The sequence below is a fragment of the Pelodiscus sinensis genome, chromosome 3, assembly GCF_052426305.1.
Source record: "Pelodiscus sinensis isolate ZL-2025 chromosome 3, ASM5242630v1, whole genome shotgun sequence".
Taxonomy (NCBI): Eukaryota; Metazoa; Chordata; order Testudines; family Trionychidae; genus Pelodiscus; species Pelodiscus sinensis.
Window position 1 is genome coordinate 136,180,916 of NC_143054.1, and position 26,986 is coordinate 136,207,901.

Sequence of the window (26,986 nt, forward strand, 5' to 3'; positions counted from 1 at the left end):
AAAAGAATGGTATAAAACAATATTTAAAAAATTACAATACAACAAAAGCGTGTGCACTTAGTACTTTTACAGAATGCTGCCCATTAATGTTCAGCAAAATTATACATAATACACTTATGTCTTCTTAACAGAATTTGATGCTTACCATGAGATTAACTTTCAGTGACTGATTCAACTGTAATGCAGGAATATAATTGGCACGTTGTAGATGGTGGACTAAAAGGAACTCATGATTTTGGATACCCGCACTGGTCTGCAAAAACTTCTCTAAACATTCCTAAGAGAAACAAAATTCTTTAGAGCTCTGTCTTCTTTTTCCAAACAAACGATTAAGACTTTATTCTTGCCCATGCTTACTTGCTCAGTATCTGTGAACGGTAGTTTCAACAAGTCTTCCATTAGTCCCATCTCTTGAGAGACTTCATACATGTGCTTTAATAACTCCTCCACATTTAACCTGGTGGAGTGCTGCCGCAGTAGACTCCAAGCCTCCACCATACATCTGAAATTAATTTTTGAAATGCAGAAGACAATTAACATTGGGACCAATAACTTAAATGAAGCAAGAGAGGCATGACTTTAAAAAAAACAAAAAAACAAAAAAACACAAAGATTAAATAGAGAATCCGAGAAAGCCACTCTCTGTTCTCTCGCTTTTTTTTTTTTTTTCCCCCCAAGTTACCAGAATCTAACAGATGAATCAGGATATATTTTCTATTTCTTTACCTATTGAACAATAAAACAGTGAGGTGAAGTGCAACTTCACTGCTACTTGACATTGATGGCTTCATCATCTGTATGTATCTGAGGGCTCGTCTGTGCTCTCCTTGGCACATCAGGGCTTGAATAATTTTCATATGTTGCCATGACATGGTTTTGATTGTAGCAGGATGAAATAAAAGGGCCAATGAATTCTGCAAACGTTAAAGAAATTAAGTTGTTAAAACTGCTAACACACTCACCCCTTCTAATAAAAATTCTAAAACATTCTAAGTGAAAATAAACAATTTCAGGTACATTTTAAACATTAGAGATAGTAGTATTTTTATACTTGTAACATATCTTTGCCCGTCAATCTAAGTAACTGGACAGAAGACAAGAGTCAGTTAACCATATGATTACATTTCAAATGAGCAATTCATAAGTTCTGCAGTTGAGAAAAACCCTGTGTCATTAAAATTTCTAGCGACAATGTTATGCACACAGGAATGTAACCAAATTAAATAATTAAAATATTACTGATCGCACTCAGGCATTTTATTCACTAGTCATTTCAGTACTTCTGTTTGGCTTTCAGTTGATTGTTTCTTTAGGTTTCACTTTGTTTTGTTGACAATTTGGTCAGTCTCTGGAGGCAACAGTGAAAAGGTCTTTTTAAATACTACTCATTTAGGATAGGTTTGGAAGTTTGCTCTTAGCTGTTACTATGTACATTATTCTACCAAACTTGAAAGGCATATGATTTTAGCTATAAGATCACAGATAAGGAATTAATCTAAATATTAAAAATATACACAATTTAAATCTGCATTGGGTCAAAGTCACTTTCACAGAGCTTTGTCTCAAATCTTAGTGCAGAGTCCACAGCTATGTTTTAAACATAAACCTGCAAAAACCCATCTTTGGAAATTTGCTCAAGCAATCTGATCAATCAGGTAGCTAGGAAAAGTAAAATAGGTATAAATAAGGTTGACTATAAGAAGGTTCTATTCCACTTTAAACAAAATTATAATCAGACTTCAGAGTATAATTATCATAGTTTTCTGTTTCCATTACATTTATGCATTAATATTTAAACAGTAAATGTTCTAGCCCTTTATCTTCCTCGACTAACAGCTACATGCCCCAAGTTTATCTTCAGACAATAACATTGCACTCTTATATACGTCTTAAGTAAACATACCTCATAGTCATTGTGATCCAAAAGCCAAAAACCTTGAACAAGTCTAACCAGACCCCATGGGACAGCAAAAACAGTAGGAAAAGAGTCAAATGAAGTCTCTGTTTTGTTTGGAAAAGAATGCATAATATCTAGTAGCAAATAAATTGTCTGATAGCAAGTACTTGGTTAAGGCTAATAACTTTGCAAGAAAGAAAATTTCTTACATAAATTTAGAGACGGTAATAATAAAAATAAATATTACATAGCACAAAATATTTGTCTTGCATTTTCAGCCCACCTGAACCCAACAAGCCAGGTTTTAAACCCAAAGTTGCATTTTGAATTAACACAAAAACCTACTTGTTTATAAGTATTGAAAGAAGCTGTAATATTCTTCCATTTTAGTAAAACAACACTAATGTACAAGTCTGCAATGGTAGTTTTATTGTGATGGAGCAGGGATTTGCATTCTTAGTTGTAATAAATTATAGGATCATGGCTTTGTGATAAAACTTGTAAACAAAGTTGTTCTTGCTTAACTTCTAAGAAGTACTGTACTACTATTAAGATAAACTGCTCCAGAATGCTGGATAGCCTCACCCTTATTTGAAAATTAGTCAAAGTAAAGGAGCCAGTCATACAAAAGTTCACATATGTTGTAGGTAGGATTTAACTACAGCTTGATGATTAAGCTAATGTCTCCAATTCCAGTGTTTTAGTAGAAGGCCATAGTAACAAGTTTTAACTATGCTGTGACCATGTTCCCAAACTTTACAATACATTAGAACCTCAGTGCAGACAACCACACCCCTCATTTGGAGACAGAATTCCACAGATAACACCAAAAATAAAAAAGACAAATGCAGTACAGTACTGTGTTAAATGTAACTACTAAAAAAATGGAAAGAAGCATTTTTCTTCTGCATATTAGAGCTTCAAAGCTGTAAAAGTCAATGTTCAGCTGTAAACTTTTGAAACAACAACCACAGCATTTTGATAAGAGTTAGGAACATTTCAGAGTTACAAACAACCTCCATTTCTGAGGTGTTTGTAATTGAGATTCTACTGTAACAGTAAATATGGCTGTGTAGAAAATAAAAAGATATGAATGAGAAAGCTCTCTCACCATGCGATAAATAAAAAATATTCAGTGGGTTTGAAAAGAACATGTGCATCATGTGTTTGCTAGTTTTGCTCTTCTCCCTCTGACCTGTGCATAATTTTTACTTAACGTGTTCACACAACCTTGGTGTGGAGACACATTGTCTAAAATTTGTATCATACTATCAAGATTAAGCAACACAAAGTATAGCAAAAGCAAATGTACTATATATTTTAGAAGCTTGAAAATTAACCATTTCCTCCACCATATTCTCTTTTCTCTGAGTAATATTCCACGTGCCTGCATTGTCAGTAGAACAGAGGCAAACATTTCCTGTGCTGAAGAATTGTTGATTTCAGCAAGAATGTGTACTGCTGTAAATAGTATTAGGTAGCCATTGATGCTTCAGAGGAAAAAGAATTCTCATATCTTGATGCAGGCATCACATCCTAAAATTAAACTTATTTGCCACAGAATCACATTTTTTTCATTAAGCCATTAAACCAAAACCCCTAAAGTTTAAAAAAGGAAACAATCATTCCATTACAACTTAATTGTAAATTTATGTTCATTCAGTCCAAAATACATTGATTTCTCAAACGTTTGTCTCCTGCACACTAGGGACATAAAAGTCTAGTCGACTAACCAATTAACTACACACATTCCACTCCTCCCCCCCATTAAACTTTTTAGCAGACTGGCCAGCAGCCCGGCTCAGTTCTGGTTTGTGCCAGATCTGGGTGCTCAGACCCCCCACCCCTGGATAGGTGCTGCTGCCACCCTGTGCTGCTGCCTCTGTATAAGAGTCCAGAGTGCACTGGCTGCTGGCCCCACCCTGGGGACTATAAAATAGCTGAGCAACCAATAAGAGTTCATGAGGTTAATCGACTATTCAATTAACCAATATTTAACATCTCTACCATGCACATTTTAAAACCTTTTCTTTTAAATGAGATTATATTGCTTGGTTATTTCTTCTCTTTCTCAATACTGTCAAAAGGATACAATTGCATGTTTGTAAGTTTCTTCAATATTTTCTAATAAATAGAGATCAAGCAGCGCCTGTGATGTAAAAAGAAAAGTAAACCAAATGTTTTGTAAAATCATTATTTTTTGCCCCCCCCCCCCTTTTTTTTTTAAAAAGCCCTACTTACATGCAAGCTAGCAGGGGGATATTTCCCAGTTCCTCCTTCATCTCTTCGCCACAATTTCTCGGCTTGATCTCCTAACTGGGAAAGCAGTCCATCAATCATCAGGCAATCAGCATTCCATTTCCCTCTACAATTGAAAACACCACAGATTTTGATGAGTATATACACAATGTGACAATTCCAATCTATCATGAAAGCTCTATTAGAAATTTAAAAAAATCCAACCAATTTAATCTGGTAAAGTACTGGAAAAAAATATGACAAAAAGCACTCAAACTGAATTCAGAATACTTACACAAGTGAATTAAAAGGAAGCATCTCAGTTGGTCATGTTTAAAAACAAGTCAGTTATATTTTAATAGAAATTTTAAATTTATAAAATTTATTAATGCAAGATTAACGATAACTTGCGTTTTCCGATATTTTTTGCTACAGAAGGCCTAATGGCAATTTAATAGGTCAGGAAATGTAATGATGCCTGAAAATTCAAGCATCAAATTAGGTTAGCTGCTGTATTCTTACTATCAGTAAAAGAGTTTGGTAATACGGTCCCTGGAACAAGTTACTCACTTCATACAGTAACTATGGTTCTTCCAGATGTGTCCCCCATTGGTGCACCACTGTAGATATTTCTGTGTTCCTTTGCTACTGATGGGAGAACTTTGCTAGCAGCGTTCATTGGGCTCACATGTACGCTGTCTTAACTTGTGCTGCACCGTGAGGCAATCCAAGGCATGGGGGATTAACTATCCTCAATTCCTTCTCTACTGAAGAGTCATAAATGGGAACTCTAAAGTAGAGAAGGGCAGGTCGTGTACCTCATGTAGGGACAAATCTCAAAGAATCATTGTTACTGCACAAATGAGTAAGCACTTATTCAAGTAGTGTCCATATGGGTGCTCCTGTGGACACGATGCCCAAGCACTATCCGTTTTTTGAAGTTTCAGCCTTTCAAGTCAGGGCAGTTACAGATGATACTTCTGCCAAAAATGGCATTGGAGGTGGAATCTCCAATGATAGCATAGCGATGTGCAAAAGCATAGATGGATGCCCATGTCGCTGCTCTGCAGATCTCTGAACTAGGGACATCCTTGAATGGGGTAATGGATAAGAAGAGAGCTACTTTATGGAATGTGAACAGACCGAAACAGGGGGGACAAGGAAATCATGTTATGAATTTGGTAGCACTGATTGATGCAATTCAAAACCTACGTAAGGTCTTTGAGCTGATCTTGCCGAGCCCTGGTAACTGCCACAGAAAGAAGTAGTCTAGGGAATATCCTGAAAGCAAGGTAGAAGGCATAGGCTCTCTAGCATCTAAGGCAGCAGGAGAGGGGGAACAACATGGACGACGACAATTATTTGCCGTGAGCCACTTTGGAAATTTTTCAAGTGGCCCCAGGTCTCACAGGAATGGGCGGGGCGTCAAGCGGAAGGGCTGGGGGCATCAAGCTGAAGGGGTGAGGCCAACCTACTTCCAGGTTCCACACACCCAGACAACGATTGGTCTGGGGGTGAGGAAGTGCCTTTACCCCCCACATGTTCTCTCTAGGTGCCTGTGCCCCTGGTGTGGGAGGAGACTTCCCCTGCTCCCCTGCCCATAGGCCAATCAGGGCCTGAGGGTGGGGAGTGTGCACACGAAGCCTCCTCCGCTCCGCCCCCGCCCAACAAACAGCACTTGAATGCACCACATGCTCCTGGCAGGACAGGAGGAGGCATCGCACACTCCCCTGCACCCAGGACAATTAGGGTCTGGGGAAAAGGGAGTGGCTGGGCCTCCACAGGCCAGATTCACCCAGTTGGTGGGCTGCACCTGGCCCATGGAGGCCCTTTTGCCCACCCCTGATCTAAGGTATGTAGTATAGCCCTCCTATTGTCTTGGTAAGGTATGGAGTAGAAGATTGGAAGATTATTCAATTGATTCATGTGAAACGGGGAGGTCACTTTAGAGATGAATTATGGATGTGGCTTTATCTGAAAACTCTGGTCTCTGAAAAGAATATTGTATAGGCAAATGTGTCACGAGAGCTGCCATCTTTCCTGTTCTTCTTGATGAGGTAACTGCTATCAAGAAGGCCATTTTCATTTATAGGAATATTAACAAACAGGAGGCCATAGATATAAGGGGTGGGGCTCCAACCCATGCTGCGCCCACCCTGGCGCAGGTGGGGAGCAGCCCCCAGCCAGCCAGCCTCACAGGCAGGGGACTCTGCTCTAGCCTGGCTGGGCCCACCGGGCCGCACTGCAGGTTCACAGCTGATCCAGCTGCCCACCGCTCGTGGTACAATGCAATGGGCCAATTAACCATATACAGTAAACTTCCGATAATCCGGCACCCTTAGTTTATTTCTTAGGACCCAGGGGGTGCTGGATTATCAGATATGCCAGACTATCGGAAGGGGGTGCTATGAGGGGTTTGGGTGGGGTGGGGAGGAGGCGCTGCGGGACCAACCCGGCAGCACCCCAGCTGCTCTGCCCCAGGTGTCTCCAAGTCAGCTGCTGCTAAAACTGACCAGCGGCTGACTCGAGGAAACCCGGGGCAGAACAGCTCCAATTGTCCGGCTGCCTGGAGCACTTCCGGCTTACAGGTAGTGCCGGGCTATCAGGAGTGCCGGACCACTGGATGTTGGACAACTGTAGTTTTACTGTAGTTTGCATTCCTAGTGCATGGCAGCAGGACTGTGGTCTTGGTGCCAGCAGTGCTGAGGATACCAAGTGAGATGGAGATCACTTGCAGCTCTCCCTAGGCTCACTTAGGGGACTTCCTGCCATCTTCTCAGAGAACTTACAAGAGGAGTCAACAGCCTAATTCTTCAACTCACTTCCCTTAGAAGTTGAAGGTTGTGGAGACAATTCATGTCTGCAATGAGACGGCGGTTAGAGAGCTGCCTCTATGAAGATAATCTTCTAGTGCAGCTGCTGCTGGCAGAGGATGCACTTTTGCTGTATGTGACCCTCACTGAAGCAGCGGATGCACTGAGTGTACTTATACGTGACCAGGACCACCTTATTAGAAGTGAGGCACTTCAAGAAGTTTGGGAAGCATACCCCACTTAAGGGCTAAGGTCTCCCCAGGGGAAAAAGTCAGACAGAAAATAAACTTTTGTTTGTTTGAGGAAAGAGGTTAATTTTATCAAGTGCAGGAAATAAACTATTAAAAGTATAATTAGAAAAAACTAACTGCAAACAAAAGTACAATATCTTTAAATGGACTGCTCATGGCTCTGACTCTCTCCAGGGGCAGTCGAGTAGGAACTGAGGATGGTTAGCCTGTGCACACTGGCTAGCCCGGTGACACAGCATGAAGAGAGAGCGTATGTGAAGGCTAAAACACTGCTACTAAAGTTCTCCAATCAGCAGTATAAAGACGCAGACATACCTACTGTGGAATACCCACAGGGACACTACTCAAAGAACTATTTTTTGGTATGCATCTTTCACCACAAAGTATTTTGTAAGTATGCCAACACAGAAAAACTAGGAAAAAATTACGGAAAATTAAGGTGTTTCTTTCTAATCTCTTTCCTTTGAAGAAATTCTAATTTCATAAAGCTATGTTGAAAGAATGTTTTAGTGTTCCTGAATAAACCTCACCTTGACAAGCGCTCTAGTTTCTGTCGATGACCAGTACAGTAGCTTTGTATTAGTGGGTAATTGTAGAAAGGCCTAGACAACTGCATATCATCATCTACATGCAAGAGAGAGAAAAAGTAATTAAGAAACCTAAAAAAATCTGAAGCAATTTTATTGAAATAAAAATGATACTGAAGTTTTGTCTAACACTAAGAACAAGCCATGTGTCAACAATGGAAGAAAGTGATTATAAAATTCTGATCTTTTCATTTTTATTTATTTATTTATTTTTTAAGACAGACAAGGTTTACTTCACTCCTTAATTTTGTAAATGACCCATATTTGAAAATTATCCCATGAACAAAGATTACTGGGTAATTCAGAGCATATGAAATAAAAGTTTGTGTTATTTTCGACAGCAGAATTTTTATATATATATAAAATTTCCGGGGGGGGGGGGGGGGGGGGGGGGGGGAGAAGGTGTGGGGTGTGGCTACTTTTTTAAATTTGTAAAGAAAGCATTTATCGGCAGATTATTTTCTACATCTATGTTAACCTTAATGAAGTACATGATCCATTTGACAAAAGAAGCACCTCAAACCTTGTTTCAACAGAAAAAAAAAATCCACACATATATGAAACTTTCATTTTTAATGAAAACACCCAACCCCAAGCCATCAAAATACTGACTACATGAAGGCAGTTAGCTAGGAAGCTGAAAACACCAAGTTCTTAACCTAGTAAGAGATTTCTTATGGAAGGAGGAGTTTACTACTACAAAGAAATATTTATCAAAATGTGTGGAATACTTAAGAGTAAGCCAGAGTTGGAATTGGATTAAACAAGAATTACATAAAAGGTTAGTGTAGGTTGACGACTTAAGTATACATTATAGCCGTACCAACACTATTGGTTGACAAGCCTGTGTTGATAAGTCATTTACAAAAATTTGGTTTTAAAATTTTTCTGTAGGAAGCAAATACTGCACAAAGTGGTAAGTGCTGATCACATATGAAGCATGTAGTTGCTCAAAACTTACCTAAACCCTCTGGAAGGAGATTGGATCGGCAGAACCAAATGACTACATGTGCATATTGAGAAATAAGGCTGGTCACAACCTGTTTATTTGTCAAATCTGTAAAACCTGGAAAGAATGTATAAAGTTACATTGCCATTCAACTCCTTAAGTTACCAAAATATTAACTAGGATGACACTTAAAAAGAGAGACAGTTTATCATTGTATTGAAAGCATTCAAGAATTTTTTACTTTTCTCATTTCTAATCAACCCTTGGAAACTTGAAAGTGAAAACTGTTCCTTTACAAAACCAACAAGGAGCCTGATGACACCTTAAAGCCGAGCAAATTTATTAAGACATTAGCTTTCGTGAGCTGCTCATTTCCTCAGCTGCATGAAGTGAAAGAATCGGATAGCGGATTAATGAGATAACCATGAGACTGGAAATGACACTCATTACAGTAAGTAATTTTCTCCTTTAGGTAGTCTCACTTCCTTGTCTGTTGGAAGTGGGCCACATCCATCCTGATTGAATTAACCTCATTAACTGTTATAAGACTTCCATTCATTTCTGTGTGTATGTATCTGTGATACAGATATCCCTGCCATCTGATCCTTTCACTTCATGCAGCTGACGAAGTCAGCTCAAAATCTTTGTCCTAATAAGTCTTGAGTGTGCCATTGGATCTGCTGTTTTGCTGACATAGGCTAACACTACTCTTTCTTTGAAACTTATTCCTTTACAGCAGGGGCAGAAAACCTCAGGCCCCAGGGCCGGATGTCACCCCTGGCTTGCCTGGATCTGGCCCCCAAGGCTCATGGCCTCCACGACAGCATTGGGGAGTGCGCACTGGTGCTCCAGCCTTCCCTCTGAGCCCTTTGGGCTCTGATGTGCGAGGAGTATATAGGGAATGTCTCTCCTCAGTCAGGGGCTTTTTTTTTTTTTGCGCTTTTCACTTGTGTGTGGCCTCTGACTGATTTTTCTATGGGTCAGTGACCCCGGACCCAAAAAAGGTTTCCCACCCCTGCTTTACAGTTTTTCTTCTGCATTTCTTATGGACGAATTTGCTATTCTAGATCTCCTTTGAGCACTGGGTTTGTCCCCTTTTATTTTTAAACAGTTCTCACTCTATTCAAGACTTCAGGCTTTATGAAGTGGCAAGAAAATTATTGGGTATTACTAACACACACCTCACCCTATATAGGGGGCAATCGCTAACAGCTATTGCTCCTACACAACTTCTTGAGCTCGACTACCCTATCTTCACCCACATGCACATTCAGTTAGCCATCTTCCATAGCCTCCTCCCCGGGGGTTAAAACTGCAATGTTCCCCATTCAGAGACTCAATCCTTCTCTCAGTCACAGAACATGATTGCAAATTCCAAACAAGCAACTTGAGCCTCCTTTGCAAACTGCAATAAATTAAGAAAAAAGGTAAAACTGAACAAGTGAAAAATATTCACTACATTAGAAAATACATACCCATATAAAACGTACACAAGTTACAAGGTGATAATACTATTACAAACCTCTTTCAGTGAGCTCCTGTGCTTCTGTTAGAAAGCAATTCAAGACTGTGCTAAGGTTGCTAAGAAGCAATTGGCAGTGCTGAAGAGACTGTATAGTCTGTGGATCAATGAAGTTACATGAGCCATCAAACAGTGGGACACCTTATAAAGGACAAACATTACATGTTTTAGACTGTACACAACTTCAAAAGACTTAAAAGCATTTCTGAACACATTATTATTTGAAGTACTAATACATCCGCATTACAGCACACAGTCAAATTAGGAGACAACTTTATTCTTAAAAAAGGACTATAATACAGCATCTCTCAAACTGGGGTCTGCCAGAGAACTCCAAAAAGTCTGCAGGCCCCTCTGATCAACTCCACGCAGTGTCTCCTGAAGACAATGGACCAGCACTAAAAGGGGCTTGCCTGCCCTGATTCCACACAGCTCCCAGAAGTAGCCACTAGATGCCCGCATCTCCAACCATATGGGCAGACAAGGAGACTCCATGCATTGCCTCTGCTTGAGTGCTGGCTTCGCAAATCCCATTAGCTGGGAACCACAACCAATGGGAGCTGGGGTGCAGAGCCTATGGGCATGGTGCTGCATGTATGCTGGCTTCTCACTGGCCACTCATGCACCCAGAGAGCTGCAGAACTGCTGCCAGAACCCCCAACCTCCTCCTGGTCCTCAAACCTATCATCCCTGGCCCCACACCAGAGCCCACCCCTCCAGTTGAAGTCTCATTGCCATGGCACCCTAACCCTCTGGCCCAGCACAGAGTCCCTTCCCACACCCAAAATCCCTTCTGAAACCTGCACGCCACACCTCTGCCAAGCCCAAAGCCCACTCCAGCACCCTAAACTCATCATCACTGGCTCCACCTTGGAGCCTCTACATCCAGCCAAAGCCCTCTCCTCCTCCTGTTCCTCACTCCCCTAATGCCACCCCAGTGAAAGTGAGTGAGGGTGGAGGAGAGAGTGACAGAGGGAATGGCATCAGGGGGAAGAAAAGGGGTTTGGACTCAGAGGAGGGGTAGGGAAGTCCCCCTAAAAAATTAAAATCAAAATGGGGTCCTAAGGTTGCAAACGTTTGAGAATTATTGCTCTAGTACTTACACATTCGGTCAAATTCATCCTTTGTGTAAATCACTTTATTCCATGTCCACTCAAGTACAAAGCGCAGGTTAGCAGCAGAGTTTGGTTGTTCTATTAAAAATAAATAAATAAACAAACATAAATAAATAATGAGAGCAAATTCTCTTCTAGGACAAAAAATAGAAGTTAATAAAAATAGAGCATTACCTTCAGCTGTCCAATGTTTGATGCAGCCAGTAAGAAGTCCTAAAGAACTTGTTTGGACAGCCGCAGATAATATAGCTTCTAACTGCTCTTCCTAAGAACATAACAGAGAATAAAATAAGAAATAAAGATTCAAATGCTTTCAAGCCAAAAATGGCAAATAAGATTTGTTTCCAATTTTATGCAATGTATCTGGATGCCAAAAACAATTAATTACTATATTTGAATCCATACAAAATTAGTCAAATATGGATTAGAAGCTTTTTGCCCCCGATCAATTTCGTTACCATGTTTAAACAAAATACAACAACTTTCCCTTTGATTTTTCCAGCCATAGGAAAATAATTACTGGCTATTATTGCAAAAAATTTGCATTCCAACCTGGATTTATTGAATTCTGGTTAACCAAAACTCAGCAATGTACTTGCAGTTTACATTATACACTTCACAGTGTTCTAGACCCAGCAACCTAGAATGCAAGGATGAAGTAACAGATTCAGTGGTTGCACTTGAAGTTCCAACCTGGAGCACAATGAAGTTTAAGTTAGTGTGGAAGGAAGACTGGCTATCTTAAGCCTTAGCTGCAGATAAAATGTCCCTAAAGCAGAGAGTTGCAGTTAGTTATAACCAGCTTCGGGGTTTTGATTTTTTTAATCAAATTTAAGTGTGTTTAATAGTTTGTGTCTTATTCTTTTTATCCCTTCAAATAACGAATTCTAAAATGCAATTTATTCTACGATTAGGAGTAGGATGCATCAAAGGAACAGGAAGAAATACCTAAATGCTACAAGTGCGCTAGGAAAAGGGCATCTATGCTCTTGCTATTTGTTGATCTAAACCAGTGTTTCTCAACCAGTGGTATGAGTACCCTTAGGGGTACTCGAGAGAAGTCTGGGAGGCATGTCAACAATTAAAATTTGGAAAAAACTGAATTTGGTTTAAGTTTTACAGTGCTTTATTATTTTTGTACTTTTTACACCCAAAATTTTCTTTCCCCACCCAGCTACGATTAAGTTGTTTAAACAAATGTTTTGCAATAGTAGAAAAAAATTGCATGTCTGAAAACTGTAGGTACTAGGATTACTTTTTTTTTTGAAAAAGGGGTACTATATAAAAAAAGGTTGAGAAACACTGATATAAACTGTTCAGAGGTTGAAAAGTAGCAGCAGGGTTTTTTTGTGTTTTTTTTTTTTTTTAAGAGAAAGGAGGAAAAACAATGAAAACAGTTCTTTGGTGAGAGTTTTTTGCACTTTACTGTTTTCTTACAATACACGGTCTTCACTATTATTCCCACCTCCAAAACACATTTTGACTAGAGATGTGAAGTACAGCTGAAAAATCACATCTTTGCAATAATCTTGGGTAAGTCCTTTAACAAGGAAGGTAAGTGAAAAATCATATATTTCTAATGAGAATTAGAAGGTGTCTTTGGTCTGCTGGAATTGCATCAGGTAGTTTTTAATTCAACAAGAAAGAGCAGAGAAAGGTAAAAACCATTTTTTTGTTTTGTTAGGGTATGTCTACACTACAGTGTTATTTCCAAATAGCTTATTTCGAAATAACGCATCTAGACACAAAATGCATTTTGAAATAGCGTTTTGCTTTTTCAAAATAGCGCGTCCACACTGATAGGACGCCGAATCGCATTTAAGGCTGGCCGGAACCGGTTCTGGCAGGGCATCAGGTCAGGAGTTAGCTTCAGGCAGCAGCCACACAAGGTATCCGAGACCCCCTCCTCCCCCAACAGCCGATTCTAAGGTTTCCCTGCTTGCTTGCCTACCCCGCTGAGGGACAGCAAAGCATTTTTTTTCTCTGTGTGCTCTGGTTGCCCTCACTCAGGACACTGCAACACTCTGGAGCATGGAGCCGAAGCTGCCCCAGTGCACTCTGGTGCTTCTCCTGGACGTGTTGCAGCGAGCCTGGCAGCACGTTCTGCAGGCAGCAACAATCTCCCTGGTGTGCCCCACTGGGGGCTTGTGCCTCATTCCTCCCTCACATCCTTCCACTTACCCCTCCCTAACTCCTCTTCCTGCTATACAATAAAAGACACACATGTTCATTACAACAAAGCCTCTTTATTCAACAAAACTGGGGTGGGGGAGGATGAAACTGAGGTGAGACTGGTGAAAGAAGGTGGGGGAGGGGGTTAGGAGGGAGGGTGGAAGAGGGGAGGGGGAAACCTGAGAGGAGGGAACTGGCAGGGGGAAGCAAGGGGAGGAAGGAGGAGGAAAAACTCAGGGCAGGGGGGTCTTGCTGGCCCAACTGTCTCCCAGCACCATGAGTGCGGGGGCTTGGGCGTCCCTGGGGCTGTGGGGAGTAAGAAGCAGAAGGGGGAGAAGGAGTGGTAGCTGGGGAGGCAGCAAGGGCTGGAGCAGCAGGAGGCAGCAAGCTCTGCCCCAAGGTTGATGACCACCTGGGGGGCATGGATCATCCTGCCCCCCAGGACGCGGTCCACAGCATCAAAATAGGGGCAGGGGTCTGGGTCTGCCTCTGGTTAGGAGCTGTCTCCCTGTGGCCCTGGCATAGGCCTGCTGCAGCTCCTTTATTTTCATGCGAACCTGCTCCTGGGTTCGCATGTGGCCTTTGGTGGCCAGGCTGGCAGCCATCCACCTGTAGACGGTTGCATTCCTCCGTTTAGTTTGGAGATCATGGACTTCAGAGGCATCCCCCCAAACCTGAATTAGGTCCCTGATCTCCACACTGGAACAGGCAGGTCCCCGCCTTTTCCGGCGCCTGGCAGGCTCCTGGGAGCCGGTAGACTGGTCCTGGGGAGTGGTGGAGGGCTGGCCGGCACTGACTGCCTGGCTCATACTGGGGCCACTGGGTCAGGTGCAGCGACTGTTGGCTCAGGGCTGGCAGGCTTGGAGCTGACACAGGCACTGTAGCCAGAGTCTACCCCTTTAAGGGCTCCGGGGACGGGGGTTGGGAGAGGAGTTTTCTTGGTTGTGCCCAGAGTGGCCACCAGGGCACCCTGGGAAGGGCTGGAGGCCCCCTATTTCAAAATAAGTGTCTACACAGCGCTTATTTCAAAATAGCAATTTCAAAACTGGTGCTATTGCTCGTGGAATGAGGTTTACCAATTTTGAAATAAGCCCTCCGCTATTTTGATTTAATTTCGAAATAGCAGTTTGGCTGTGTAGATGCTGGTAAAGTTATTTTGAAATAACGGCTGTTATTTCGAAATAACTCTGCTGTCTAGACATACCTGTACACAGTTCCATTTTTAATGCCATCATTGGCATTCCAAATGCTCCTACCTCTAGTGGTGGGAAAACAGTTTTCAGAGTGGATACACTTTACAAAAAGATGTTTGTGTTTTTCTGGGTAAGCTAATTTTTACTAGTTCCCCCTCCATCTCAACTCCCTATGCAACACTAAAAGTTAAGCATATAGCATAATGCTTTTCCTGTCAGAAAATGTAGAAAGATAACAATAACCATTGTCATACAACGTTAAAATGAGTTTGTTTTAAGCAAGTTCATTTTATTGTTATTTTAGGTAAACCAATCCTCCTGATCATTATGCTGTGCTTTACTGTTATAACTACTTGACATTCTGATCTTAAACACTGTAAAATATTAATTTCTTTCCAGGAGAATATATTCAGAGCAATTTGCACAGAAGTTACGATGCCCAGATTTCTAAAATTTAAAATGCTATTTCAATTCTCTCTCAAAAGCTCTTTACTTATAAAAAGAGCTACAGCAAAGAACACTACACCAAAGGAAAATCCTAAGCAAGTTCCACATCACAGTGCACAAGTTTACTACAAGAGTAGCAAGTCAAGAGGAAGTCTTATTCATAGTTCAGCAATGAATACAAAAATCTATAACCCCTAATTAAGACATTCCCCAGCTGAAATACATCTGTGTAACTTAATTTTTATTCAATACTAATAGTAAATGTAATCATTTTTATTCCACAAGCAAATAATATGAAGATATTACATTTATTGTAGCTTTACAGTAATTTCATTTGACCAAAATGCCAATATATACTCACCTGACTTAAACTGGAAGGCTGTACATCAGTAAGTCTTGGAGACAGCAAGCCAGCGATAAGACATCTATTGAAGTTATCAGGAATGGCTTCATTTAAAGAAGAACCAGATTTCTTTAAAAAATGTAATGTCTGAAACATTGACAAAATTTCTAGTTAAAGACAGCATCTCTGATGCTTATTGACAAGTATAAATAGTTATTTTCAAAATCAGAAATGTAATAAACAGCCCTAAAATGCTTTCCTCCTCAAAACAGAAGCAGCAAAGAAATCTTACATTGCAAATATTCTTTATCAAGTTGACATGTAATTTTAACATTCTGAAGAAGGAAACTGTGATTGTGTAGTCTTTGAGACGGCTACCAAAGCAACAAAGCATCTACATGATCAATCACACTTTCTAATATAAATCTCAGATTGCTCAAAGAAGATATCAGTCATTAGATTATCTTGTCTAAATATTTGCAGGGCTTCTCTATTAACACAGACACACCAGGCTGCTTCTTAAATGCCGACTAGCATACCAGCAGAAATTAATGTTAAAATTATACACACTTAAACCAAACTTAATGAGATGTTCTCATCTAGAAGACAGAGATTTGAGAAAACAACCAAAAGATGTGTTATTTTGGGGACTTTGTTTTCCTTTGCTGAGCTACTGGTTGTAATTTATCCGATTTGTCTTAAAATACATAATTTTTGAGACGTGTAAAGGAATGCCCACAAGGGCCAAGAATGCACACTCTTGTGGCCTTTTTTCTTACACTACTAGGTGCTTCTCACACAGGGACAGCAACAAAGTCAGAAGTACGTCAGCCTTAGCTCTTTGTAGGACTAGCTGAACCAGCACCCCAGTGTTTACTTCTGCTGTAGAAATGCCAACTAATAGAGGAGCAAAGGTTAAACAGTATCTGGCTAACGACTATTTTAAAGTAATATAAATCCACGTAGACGAGAGAAAATCTTTAGCACATAAGTGCTGTGCTCAGAACTACACACCATTTCTACTGCATATGGAAACTCCTAATACATATATGACTTCAGTTTATATAGCTACTTATGTACCAAAAATTAAGTGATGTGAAATGTAACTGGTTTTCTCTTTTCCAATTCAGAAAAGAATTGTCCTCCTAAATATGTAAGTTCCTAGACCCAAACTCTGAATAGCTTTAATCCATGCAGTGCTTAAAGCACTCCGGAATACCCAAAACCCCCATTATCCTAAATAGCCACTAAATTTTCCAATCTTTTCCCTACTGTAAACCGTGTAATGGTGAAAAGCTAGGTTTAAAAGATGACTTCTCCATAATCAATAGAATTCAAACCAAGTCACACAATGGCTTTATCCTTACTTGCTAAGATATCTGTACTAGTCTCACCTACACGTATTTAGGATCTGACACTGTTCCAATTGAAGTTAATGGGAATTTTACCAAAGATTTTTATGTGGTAAGATTTAGCCCTTAATACACAACTGGTAGCATACAAATTTCCAGGTTAGAATTTTTTTTTTGGAGGAACACAAAATGCTCTCTCATCCCTCTATGTGTAAATATAAGTCAGTTCACTATAAATTACAGAGGATGAACCTTTCTAGATATTAGAAAAAGAAAAAAGAAAAAAAATACCTCTTTTTGAAACCCAGTGCAAATCATGTGAATGACTCCAGAGTTCAACAAACAAGTAGCATCTAAAAAACAAAGAACACTTGACTAAAAATCTACACTCATAATACAAAGTAAACCACTTTTTTAAAAAGAAGGTTAATATTGGGAGTGGATTAGAAAGCTAAATAAATATTTACGTGGCTCAACAGTTCAATTATAAATTTTAACTTGCAACATTCACACATCTGTGTGGAAATTTTACATAGGCTGTACACTATATAGAACAGGTGTAGTACCCTACACAAATTAAAATGATTTAATTTCTGTAACAATTTATTCACAGGCTATATTACAAATATATTAGAAATCAAAATTTGGCAAGCTGTGTCTACTATACTTTCCAAAATATTTTCAAAGTAAAATAAAAGTGTTTCTAACTGTTAAAAGTGACACATAGGAAACAAAAAGAACATTTTAACCTCAAATTTCTTAAGCTTGATTTCCAAAAGTCAGCTAAACTGAAATACATACCAAAGTTGTAGCTGCTTGGATTAAAATACTGCTCAGGTGGCGGATATGAAGGAGGAACTCCACGACTTAAGCTTCGTTCATGTACCAGAATATCCAAGATGTAATGTGGAGAAGTCATACTCACTACAGCATCCAGCGACCATAATGCAAAATAGGAGCAATTATGAAGAAATTCCCCTGGCCTTAAAGAAAGTAAATACATACAAGTAAAAAGTCCATCAATCGTTCATAACCACTTTGAAAGCTACATAATACACACCTTAAATAAAAATCTCACCTTAAAGAATCTGGCATTTGAGCATGATACCAGCGATTTATATCAAATACTCCCAAATAAGTAGATGGTTTGCCCTGGCCATATGTATTCACTTGCCAGCTGAAGACTGACACACTGGTATCAGGAGATATTACTGTAAGAAAGATGGTATTTCTTTAAAATAGATCAGCAGCAGATACTGCTATAGTAACAAATTTTAGCTCAACTTGTCATACTACTTGTTTAACACGATTGTTGAAGAAAAAACTCAGTATTTTTGCAGAATGCCTTACTGTCTTGAGATATAAAATGTTAAATCCTTCAGTAGCTATAATCCAGTTCCATTTTGTTTAGATATCAGATGTAATAAAATATCTATTGTTGTGGCCAGACTCATTTGAATTTCCTATACTTCCACAGATAATGTATCAAAATATAGAGCTACAAATTAGAAGTTATCTTTAAGTACCACCATCAATATGAAATTAATATGAATGTCAGATGAGTGGTTTGCATTATTCATTTATTGATCTCTAGGTTAATTGTGTCATTTACATGCTTCTAATAGTCACTTTTCAAGCAAATTCAAAATAAAAAATGTCACACGAGTATCACTATAATTATATCAATAATATAATTGGAACAAATACCTTAATTTAAAAACACAACATATGTTGCCTAATACTGTAGTAGCTTCCAATAAAGGTATGGGTGGGTGGGGTTGGATAGGGCAGAAAGTGGGTTTCCTCTAAATGTGAGCAAAGCACAGGACATTGTGGCTACGTCTAGACTGGCATGATGTTCCGCAAATGCTTTTAACGGAAAAGTTTTCTGTTAAAAGCATTTGCGGAAAAGAGCATCTAGATTGGCATGGACGCTTTTGCGCAAAAGCACTTTTTGCAGAAAAGCGCCCGTGCCAATCTAGACATGCTTTTGCGCAAAAAGCTCCGATCGCCATTTTCACGATCAGGGCTTTTTTGTGCAAAACAAATCTGAACTGTTTACACTGGCCCTTTTGCGCAAAAGGACTTTTGCCCGAATGGGAGCAGCATAGTATTTCCGCAAGAAACACTGATTTCTTACATGAGATCGTCAGTGTTCTTGCGGAAATTCAAGCGGCCAGTGTAGACAGCTGGCAAGTTTTTCCACAAAAGCAGCTGCTTTTGCGGAAAAACTTGCCAGTCTAGACACAGCCTAAGATTCTCCTGTTGGTATGGGGACTATGGTGAACAAAAGTAAATATACAAATCTAAAATGTATGAATATTTTTTACCTTTATTAGTTTCTTCTAGGTACATAATTTGCATCAAGGGTAGAGAACCATTTTTTAGGTCGGGGCCACTGACTCAAAAACATCAGTCAGGGGCCACACACAAGAATAAAAACCCTCTCACTGACGTGGCCCCCCAATTAGGAAGCAGAAAAAGAAGAGCCATTCACCTCACTCACACAACTCAGGGCACCAGGATGCCCAATGCGCTCCAACCCCATGGGGGAGGGAGGGAGTGAAGAGGAGCACTGAGGCTCAGGGGTTTCCCCCCACCCCAAGTCAGATTAGTAGCTGGGCACCCCCAAGGCTTCAGAGAGGGGCCCAGTGGACAGAAGGTAGGTGCAGGGTGGCGGTCAGGCGTGGGATCTGGGGTTGCAAAACGGAGCAAGGCATTGAAGCACATATCTGGCACAGCTCCCATTTGGTTGGGAGACATAGGTGGCTACATGCTGCCCCACACTGCTGTCAGTATAGGAGCAACAGGGGTGGAGCCTGCAAGTAAGCGCAGGGATAGAGCTTTCCTGAGCTGCCATTCCCTAAATGGAACAGGCAGAGCAGGCCATGCAGGGGCTTTAGCGCTAGCTCCCTGCTGCTTCTCCTCACAGCAGAGAGCTGGCACTTGCACTCCAGCCTGAGGGGGGATAACCACAAAGGCTCAGGGACTCATCACAGGGCTGCAGTAGCCCCGCTGTGGGGGGAGAAGCCCCAAGCTTAAAAGCCCTGAGACAAAGGCATGCCCCAGTCACTGGGATGGGAACTAAGTAGCGGTGTGGAGGTAACCCACACCTAAAATAAGGTGAAACAGGGAGAAAAAGGCGAGTCCACTAGAGAAAAGCTTGCTAACAAGAGAGGAGCTGCTCCAACGACTGTCATGGGCAGTAAGAAGGAACTGAAGGGGCGGAGAGTTGGCAGGGACCTATACACATGGCCATGAAGGAGCCACTCCAGATAGCTACACAGCTGACCCCACAGGTACCGCAGGAGAAAAGCTTTCAAATGATCATGCATGCAGCATGCACACACCCACTTCAAACTGACATGAAAAATCCCTGAAAGGACTTCTTGGATTGATATTATATGGAAACTTTTTCAGAATGCAGTTTGTGCCAATATCATAAGTGAGCTTCCAATTACTGCTGCAAAGTGAATTAAGTACAAGGAATAGAGTGAAGCACAGACGAGCGTCAAGTTAACAATGGGGGGGGGGGGGAGAAGTTGGGCAAAAGGGAGCACATTGTATTTTCTACAATTCCTGGTCTGGTTTTCTTCCCATAAAGAAAAATAATAATTTTTAAAATAATATTATATTTATCCCTCAAAAAGTTGTATACACTTAAATTTATTTGCCGAGGGGGGGGGGGGGGGGGAGAGAGTAAGCATTCAAAGTCAAAGGCTTTTCCTAACTCAATAGGAGTTTAAAGTTCATTTTACCTTGTAGAAAAATAAAACACCTAACTCAAGCGCTTTCTTCACCCAAACAGAGCTATTTTTGTTGTACCGAACCAAGTTACAGAGGTTAAATGGGGGAAAAAAAAGACCGTCTCCTCATACACTGAAATAGGGATGTAAGTGATTAGTCAACTACCCAATAAGCATAAACTTATCAGAGAGAGGCAGCAAGGAGCGGAGGGGGGGAAGAGAGGGAGAGCAGGAGCCAGTGCTGGGGGGAGCCAACTTAAAAGCAGAGGCACAGCAGGGGAAACAATGCAAGCAGGGACTGAAGTCGTACCTGCTGGCACCAGGTTCTAACTGCTGCAATTCTAACTTTTGAGCTATCTAGAGCTCTTGCTACATTTCAAAGGCGGAAGCCAGCAGGGAGCACAGGGCAAGAAGGGACTCAAGCAGTCCCAGCTCACCCCATGTTCCGAATGGGGCGCTTCAGCCTTTGAAATGTAGCAAGAGCTGGGGGGCTCTTGCTACATTTCAAAAGCAGAAGTGCAGCAGGCAGCATAGGATGAGCGGAGGACTGCTTGAGTCCTTGCTCATCCCAACCCCCCTGTAGGCTTCTGCCTTTGAAATGTAGCAAGAGCCCCCCCCGGTTCTTGCTGTACCTTCAAAGACTGAAGGACCTCAGTCTGAATCATTTGGCCCAAGTTCTCTGCTGCTCTTCTGCCTTTTAAATGTAGTAAGAGCCACCTGCAGCTCCTACTACATTTAAAAGGCTGAGGCATAGCTGGGATAGCAAGCACCTCACCTCCCCCATATCAACTAATGAAGTAGTCAATGGAAATTCCATCCATTACTTGATTGGCAGATTAATCAAAATGTAGCATCCCTATACTGAAGTTCTCTTTTATAGATGCCCCATTTGGCTCATCAGCACTGCAAGCAACTGGCCACTTTCACATTTCAGTATTTAGTTAAACAGATAAATCTAATTTGACTATTTAAATACCAACAAACTCGAAAACAGTCCAGTTGTCTACATAGTTTGGATAAGCACAACAGCCAACAAGATAAACTGGGGAGCAATATGAACTCCATGTTTTGGGCAGCCTTTGTTGCTAATGATTGTTGTATTTACTTGTAATAAAAATAGTTCTAATATCTCTTTCTGCAATTACTGCACATACACAAATAGTTCACTCTCCTTTTTAAGTCCTTCACAGAAGAGTAGAACAGAATTAAAAAGGACTAGCCAGAATGCAACTATGGTTAATCTGTGTCCAAAGCATTATTATACTTTTAACTTACCTATAAGTTAAAAAGAAGGCTGAATACAAAAAAAGCCTGTCTCAGAGAGATAATTTTTTCAATTTAACCATTTACATTGTATAACAGACTTCCCGGTACCATTGTCATTTTCCACATAAAATGACTCCCAAATATCTCCCTTTTTACTTTAAATATGGTCTATAAATTGTTCTATATAACTATTTAAGTTAACCATCAGGACACTGGGTTCAGCACTATTTTAGAATGATTCTCACATGCTAGAACAGATGTTTTAAGACTACAACTCCACTGTTTTCTTCACAAACATTATGCTACAGTTCAGCTTGACAATTTTTTAAACATAACAAACCTTCATTCATGCCATCCTCTCTATCAACATGGCTGCGAAATTTTTCTATAGTCTGACAACTGAGTAGTTTGGTATTGCTAGTCTGCCCTCTTAATGAAAAGACTCCACCTGTGAGGTCTAGACTGTATCTTTCTTCACAGTACTCCAAACCCTGAAAGACAAATAAAAGTTACTTAAGATGAATGTGTATGGTATTACACTTAAATATGGAAGAGACTGCATTTCTTATGAGTCAAACAAAGGAAGTCCAAATTTTGTATTTTTTAGTCCAGGTCTATACTAGACTGTAAGGTCGGCTTAAGGTATGCACCTCACGACTGTGAGGACGACCGGTGTCAACCCAATGTGCCCTCAGTATTTAATTTAGCAGGTCTTTACTAAGCACGCTAAATTGAATGCCAGAAGATAGATCTAGGGTGCGGCAAGTAGAGACGTGGCTTTAGACTATATTCTGACATGTTACCAAAATTAAGTCCAATAAAGTAATCAATAACCCTAGATTTGAGGACCATATTTTGGTTATAAAAACCAAGCTGATGCAAAATACTATCATCCATCATTTGCAATATTCAGGAGAAGTTTCCTATTATCCAGTTTTACAAGGACTCATCAGTAACCCTAGGACAAATAGTAACGAATCAAGTTTTCCTTTTTAAAAAAAAACCAGGGGTGTGAGCCACAGCTCACTATGCTCGCCAATCCCCCTCTCTCTGGGGCAAGCATCGGCAACCTTTTCAAACCATAGAGCCAAACTACCTCAAAATTCAGAACAAGTGGTCAACAAAGAGCCATATAAGAATGCCCATTTTTGATGACTGAAAATATACAACTTAATATTATTGATAATTGACATGATTAATCTATATATAAAAAAAGGTTTTCCTGCCGGACAACAGAATGATGTCATCATATCATCAGCAGAATGAGAACTGGAAGCAGCATGGCCCCGCCCCCACTGAGACTGCTACAGCACCTGCCCTCCCTGTGCCCCAGGGAAGAGGGAGCCCTGCAGCCTCTCTCCCACTCCCTGCTCCTCTCCCCATCCCCCCAACCCCGCCCCCCCCCCAGTGCTCTGGGCACCACAGCAGCCACATGGCCTCCTCCCTACCCGGTGCTCAGGGGGGCCATGAGAGCTGTGCTGTCTCTTCCCTCCCCCTCTTGCAGAAGCAGGCTGGGAGTAGGGTTGTCTGTCCGGGGGGAAGGGGCAGGGTGTCTGGCTAGGGGGTGAAGGTGTAGGAGCAGGGTGCAGGTAGCTGTCTGGTCATGGGGAGGGGGCAGGAGCAGGGGAGGGAGCAGGAGCAGGCTGAGGACAGGTTGTCTGGCCAGCGGGGAGGATGCAGGATCTTGGCAGGGTAGAGGCTGCGGGAGGCGCTGGAGGTGCAGGGTCTGGAACAGGGGATAACACTTACTGGTTTTCATGCCACACGCAGACTCCCAGGCACTGGAGTCTTTCCCCATTGGAGCAGCGGGGAAAGCCTCCAGGAGGTGCACTGGCATGCTGCTGTTCCTCTAGCCCCACCCCCATCACGAGGTTGAAGCACCAGTGCCAGCTCCCTGCAAGGGGGGAGGGAGGGGAAAGAGTCCCAAGTCTCCCTGCTGGATCCAGCTTTTGGGGAAATGGCTGCATGCGCTGCTGGCTCCCCTCCTCCTGCCCCAGCCAGAGGATGTGTTTCCTGGAGAATTTCCCCACGGGGTGCCTTCCACTTAGGTTCCCCTCTCCCCCGACCCCCCGGGGCTGACAGGATTATGTCACTCTGTCATCCTGCAGGAAAAAAGTTTTTATATATTGAGACAACAAGTAGTCCTGTGGCACCTTAGGAACCAAGACAAATATATGTATAGCTCATGATACTATACATATATTCTTATTAGTCTCCAAGGTGCCACAGGACTACTACTAGTTTCTTTTAAAGTTGTTTTTATAGTTGTTACATGTGATACTGCAGCCTAGTATTCCCATCTAAACGTGGGAGAACCCAACCCACAAAGGAAATGCATGAAACCCACAGCCCGAAATTAGTGCATTCAGAAATACATTGGGACGATACCCTTAGCCACAATCACAAAAGCGAGTATTACTGTTTCCAATTTTTGATCAATACAAATTAGAGTTGTATTTAATAAACAAATACTTTACCTCATACATGATTTGTCCAGATGCTAAGCGTTTTCTGTCACCAAAGGCTAACTGTAGCAGATGCAAACTCACAACATCTCCTTCACTAGAAAGAAATTACAAGTTTGAGTATAACTGCAGCACCTTTGAAATCTACCTGAAATTTCTGATAAATAGTTATTGCCCAAGCAAAGTAGAACCATGTTGGAAAAGGATTTTTGTTATAAACAGGAAAACAACCCACTTTTCAGCCAATTACAATTTGTCATATTTGGACAATTGTAGCAGAAGAGATGATAAAGTTGACTATTTTAAATTTTGGCACTTGGTATTTAAATGACTGAATACTGGAACTCTGGTTTTTAGCTTAACTCTGGGGACCTCCGTTCAATTTTCAGTAGACAATTTTCCAGAGTTCCAACTATATGTAGCACCCTCATGTTCTTTATGGAAATATACTTTTGAATACAAATTTGCCTAACTTGAATATACTGTGTGCAAAATATTGCGTGTGACCTACCACAGGAAAGCTTGAAATGCCTTAAACGTGTATATCTATTTGTGGATATGTATCACTTCTGTATTTGAAGTTAGCAATATTAAGTATAAACTGGTTTACTAATACAAGCTAAGTGAAGGCTATTTAGAGGTCATCAAGGAGGTTAATGGTCCAGTATTTGGAACAATGATCTTGCTTCTCCTGTGAGTTTGGACTATAGTTGGTCATCCTACAAAGACATGTGACCAGGCCACCTGATGCTAGAAACCATTTTGGATGATATACTTTTCCACTCAACGTGAGAAAAGTTTAAAATGAATACAACAGAGGCTGCTGCCAGACACCAGGAGATCCCTGGTTAGCACCTAACATGATTACTAGAAACATCTGAGACCAAACAGGGGGATGGATCAGGCCCAATCTAAGAGGCTGCCTAGCTTGTGGGAAAATACTATTAGAACTACAGTTAGGGTAAGACATTGCATGTAGTAAGTTTCTTTGACTATTAAGCTTAGCTGGCATTTGTTTTACTTTGCTTAGTAACTTTGATCTGTCTACTATCACTTGTAACCATTTAAATCCTACTTTTTATACTTAATAAAATCACTTTTGTTTATTAATAAACCCGGTGTAAAGAACTGTTACCCAGGAGGTGTGGAGGACAACACCTGTGCATCTCTCTCTTCCACTGATAAAGGAGGTGGACAACTTATGAGCTCACTCTGTAGAAACTTTATGTATGCATAGTGAGATGGATTCATTTGAGGGTTTGCTCTCATCGAAGCTATGCCCCTGGGTGCTGTGTCAAATCTTTTTGACTGAGCCTTCCCAGGACTAAGTGGCTCTTAAGTGTCTGTGATGCTCTACTGTATCATCCCTGGGAGGAAACCAAAGATTGTGAATCAGCAGCACAGGGCGGTGGGACACCCAGAGGGCGGGCAGGAGGGCTCAGTGATATGATCGGCACATCAGGTGACAGCCTCAAGGGGAACTCTGTGGCTGAACCCATCACACTAACATTTACCTATAAAACACTACCAGCATCAGTTCTTTACAATGACATATTAATGTGAGAAATTTTACATAAGGGGCTTTAAATTTAAACTGAAAATCACAAGAGTATGCTCTGATTGTATTTTGTAATGTTATGAAACTAACGAAGTTTTGAGTTTGAGAAAGAATGATTAAGGGTTACTGTATTTTAGCAAATATACCCTGCACCCGAATATACCCCGCAGTTTTTGCTATTTGAGTAAAAAAAGCCCCCCCAAAAAACTGTATACCCCGCGCACAAGTATAGCCTGCTGGGTATACAAGACTTGTATTTCAAACTGTGCCAGGGGGAAAGGGAGAAGGGTGACACACCTAGCCAGCCTCCAGGTGGGGGAGCACTCACCCCCCAGCTTTCCGCGCAGCTGCAGGAAGGCCAAGCCTCCTGGGGAGGGAGCACTCACCACCTGGTTCCTGTGCAGCCGCACTCACCCCCAGGTGAGTAAAAATTTTTTGTATACCACGCACACGAGTATACCCTGCGCGGGGAACGGTGTGTGCGCGTGCGCACTGGGTTTGTAAAAAACGCATATAACCCGCGGGTTACATTCGCTAAAATACAGTAGTTACTTCTGTTTTGTCTACATTCTGAAAACCTAAACAAATTAGTTAAGGAAGTTTATATATTATCTTATTACATTTTAAAAAGTTTTTTACTGCGGGATGACAGCGACATCATGCATCACTGTGCATCCTGCAGTCCCTCCCTCTGCCCTCACCTATACGGCCCACCCTTCCTCATGCTTTGTGGGAGCTGCAAACCATGCAGCCTTCCTCATTCTCCGACCTGCTGGCCTAGTGAGGCCTGGGATAGCTGGAGCCACGAGGTGCATGACTTCTGGAGCATGCAGCTTCCCCCCTTCCCAGTGCTCTGGGAAGAGGCCACGTGGCTGCCCTACTTTGTCCCCTCCCCACCATGACACCCTATCGACTCCGCACTGCACAGGTTGCAGGTTAAACCCCGCATCTGGGCCTTGCCCCCTGCTGTCAGCTCTGCGCTGCACAGGCCGGCAGTTAACTCCTCTCCCACATGCCGGTCCCTGAGCATCCCTCTGGCACCTGCCATGTGAGCAGGGGCTGCCAGAATTTA

The 26,986-nt window shown here is 41.4% G+C and overlaps 1 protein-coding gene across 2 annotated transcripts in view; it reads right to left on the minus strand.

Annotated features, from left to right (window-relative positions):
- AHCTF1 (AT-hook containing transcription factor 1) overlaps window positions 1–26,986 on the minus strand; it is an 88,985-nt gene that overhangs the window by 26,590 nt on the left and 35,409 nt on the right. For both annotated transcript variants that reach the window (XM_075924913.2, XM_075924914.2), the window contains exons 7-23: window positions 24,369–24,453; window positions 22,232–22,382; window positions 17,958–18,090; window positions 17,681–17,862; window positions 17,171–17,232; window positions 15,546–15,674; window positions 11,547–11,637; window positions 11,361–11,450; window positions 10,258–10,398; window positions 8,748–8,852; window positions 7,730–7,823; window positions 4,139–4,262; window positions 3,990–4,046; window positions 1,904–2,050; window positions 727–914; window positions 358–502; window positions 146–277 (exon numbers count right to left, since the gene is read on the minus strand). In XM_075924913.2, the coding sequence (XP_075781028.2) occupies window positions 146–277; window positions 358–502; window positions 727–914; window positions 1,904–2,050; window positions 3,990–4,046; window positions 4,139–4,262; window positions 7,730–7,823; window positions 8,748–8,852; window positions 10,258–10,398; window positions 11,361–11,450; window positions 11,547–11,637; window positions 15,546–15,674; window positions 17,171–17,232; window positions 17,681–17,862; window positions 17,958–18,090; window positions 22,232–22,382; window positions 24,369–24,453 (2,056 nt within the window). The remainder of the gene's footprint in view (window positions 1–145; window positions 278–357; window positions 503–726; window positions 915–1,903; window positions 2,051–3,989; window positions 4,047–4,138; window positions 4,263–7,729; window positions 7,824–8,747; window positions 8,853–10,257; window positions 10,399–11,360; window positions 11,451–11,546; window positions 11,638–15,545; window positions 15,675–17,170; window positions 17,233–17,680; window positions 17,863–17,957; window positions 18,091–22,231; window positions 22,383–24,368; window positions 24,454–26,986) is intronic.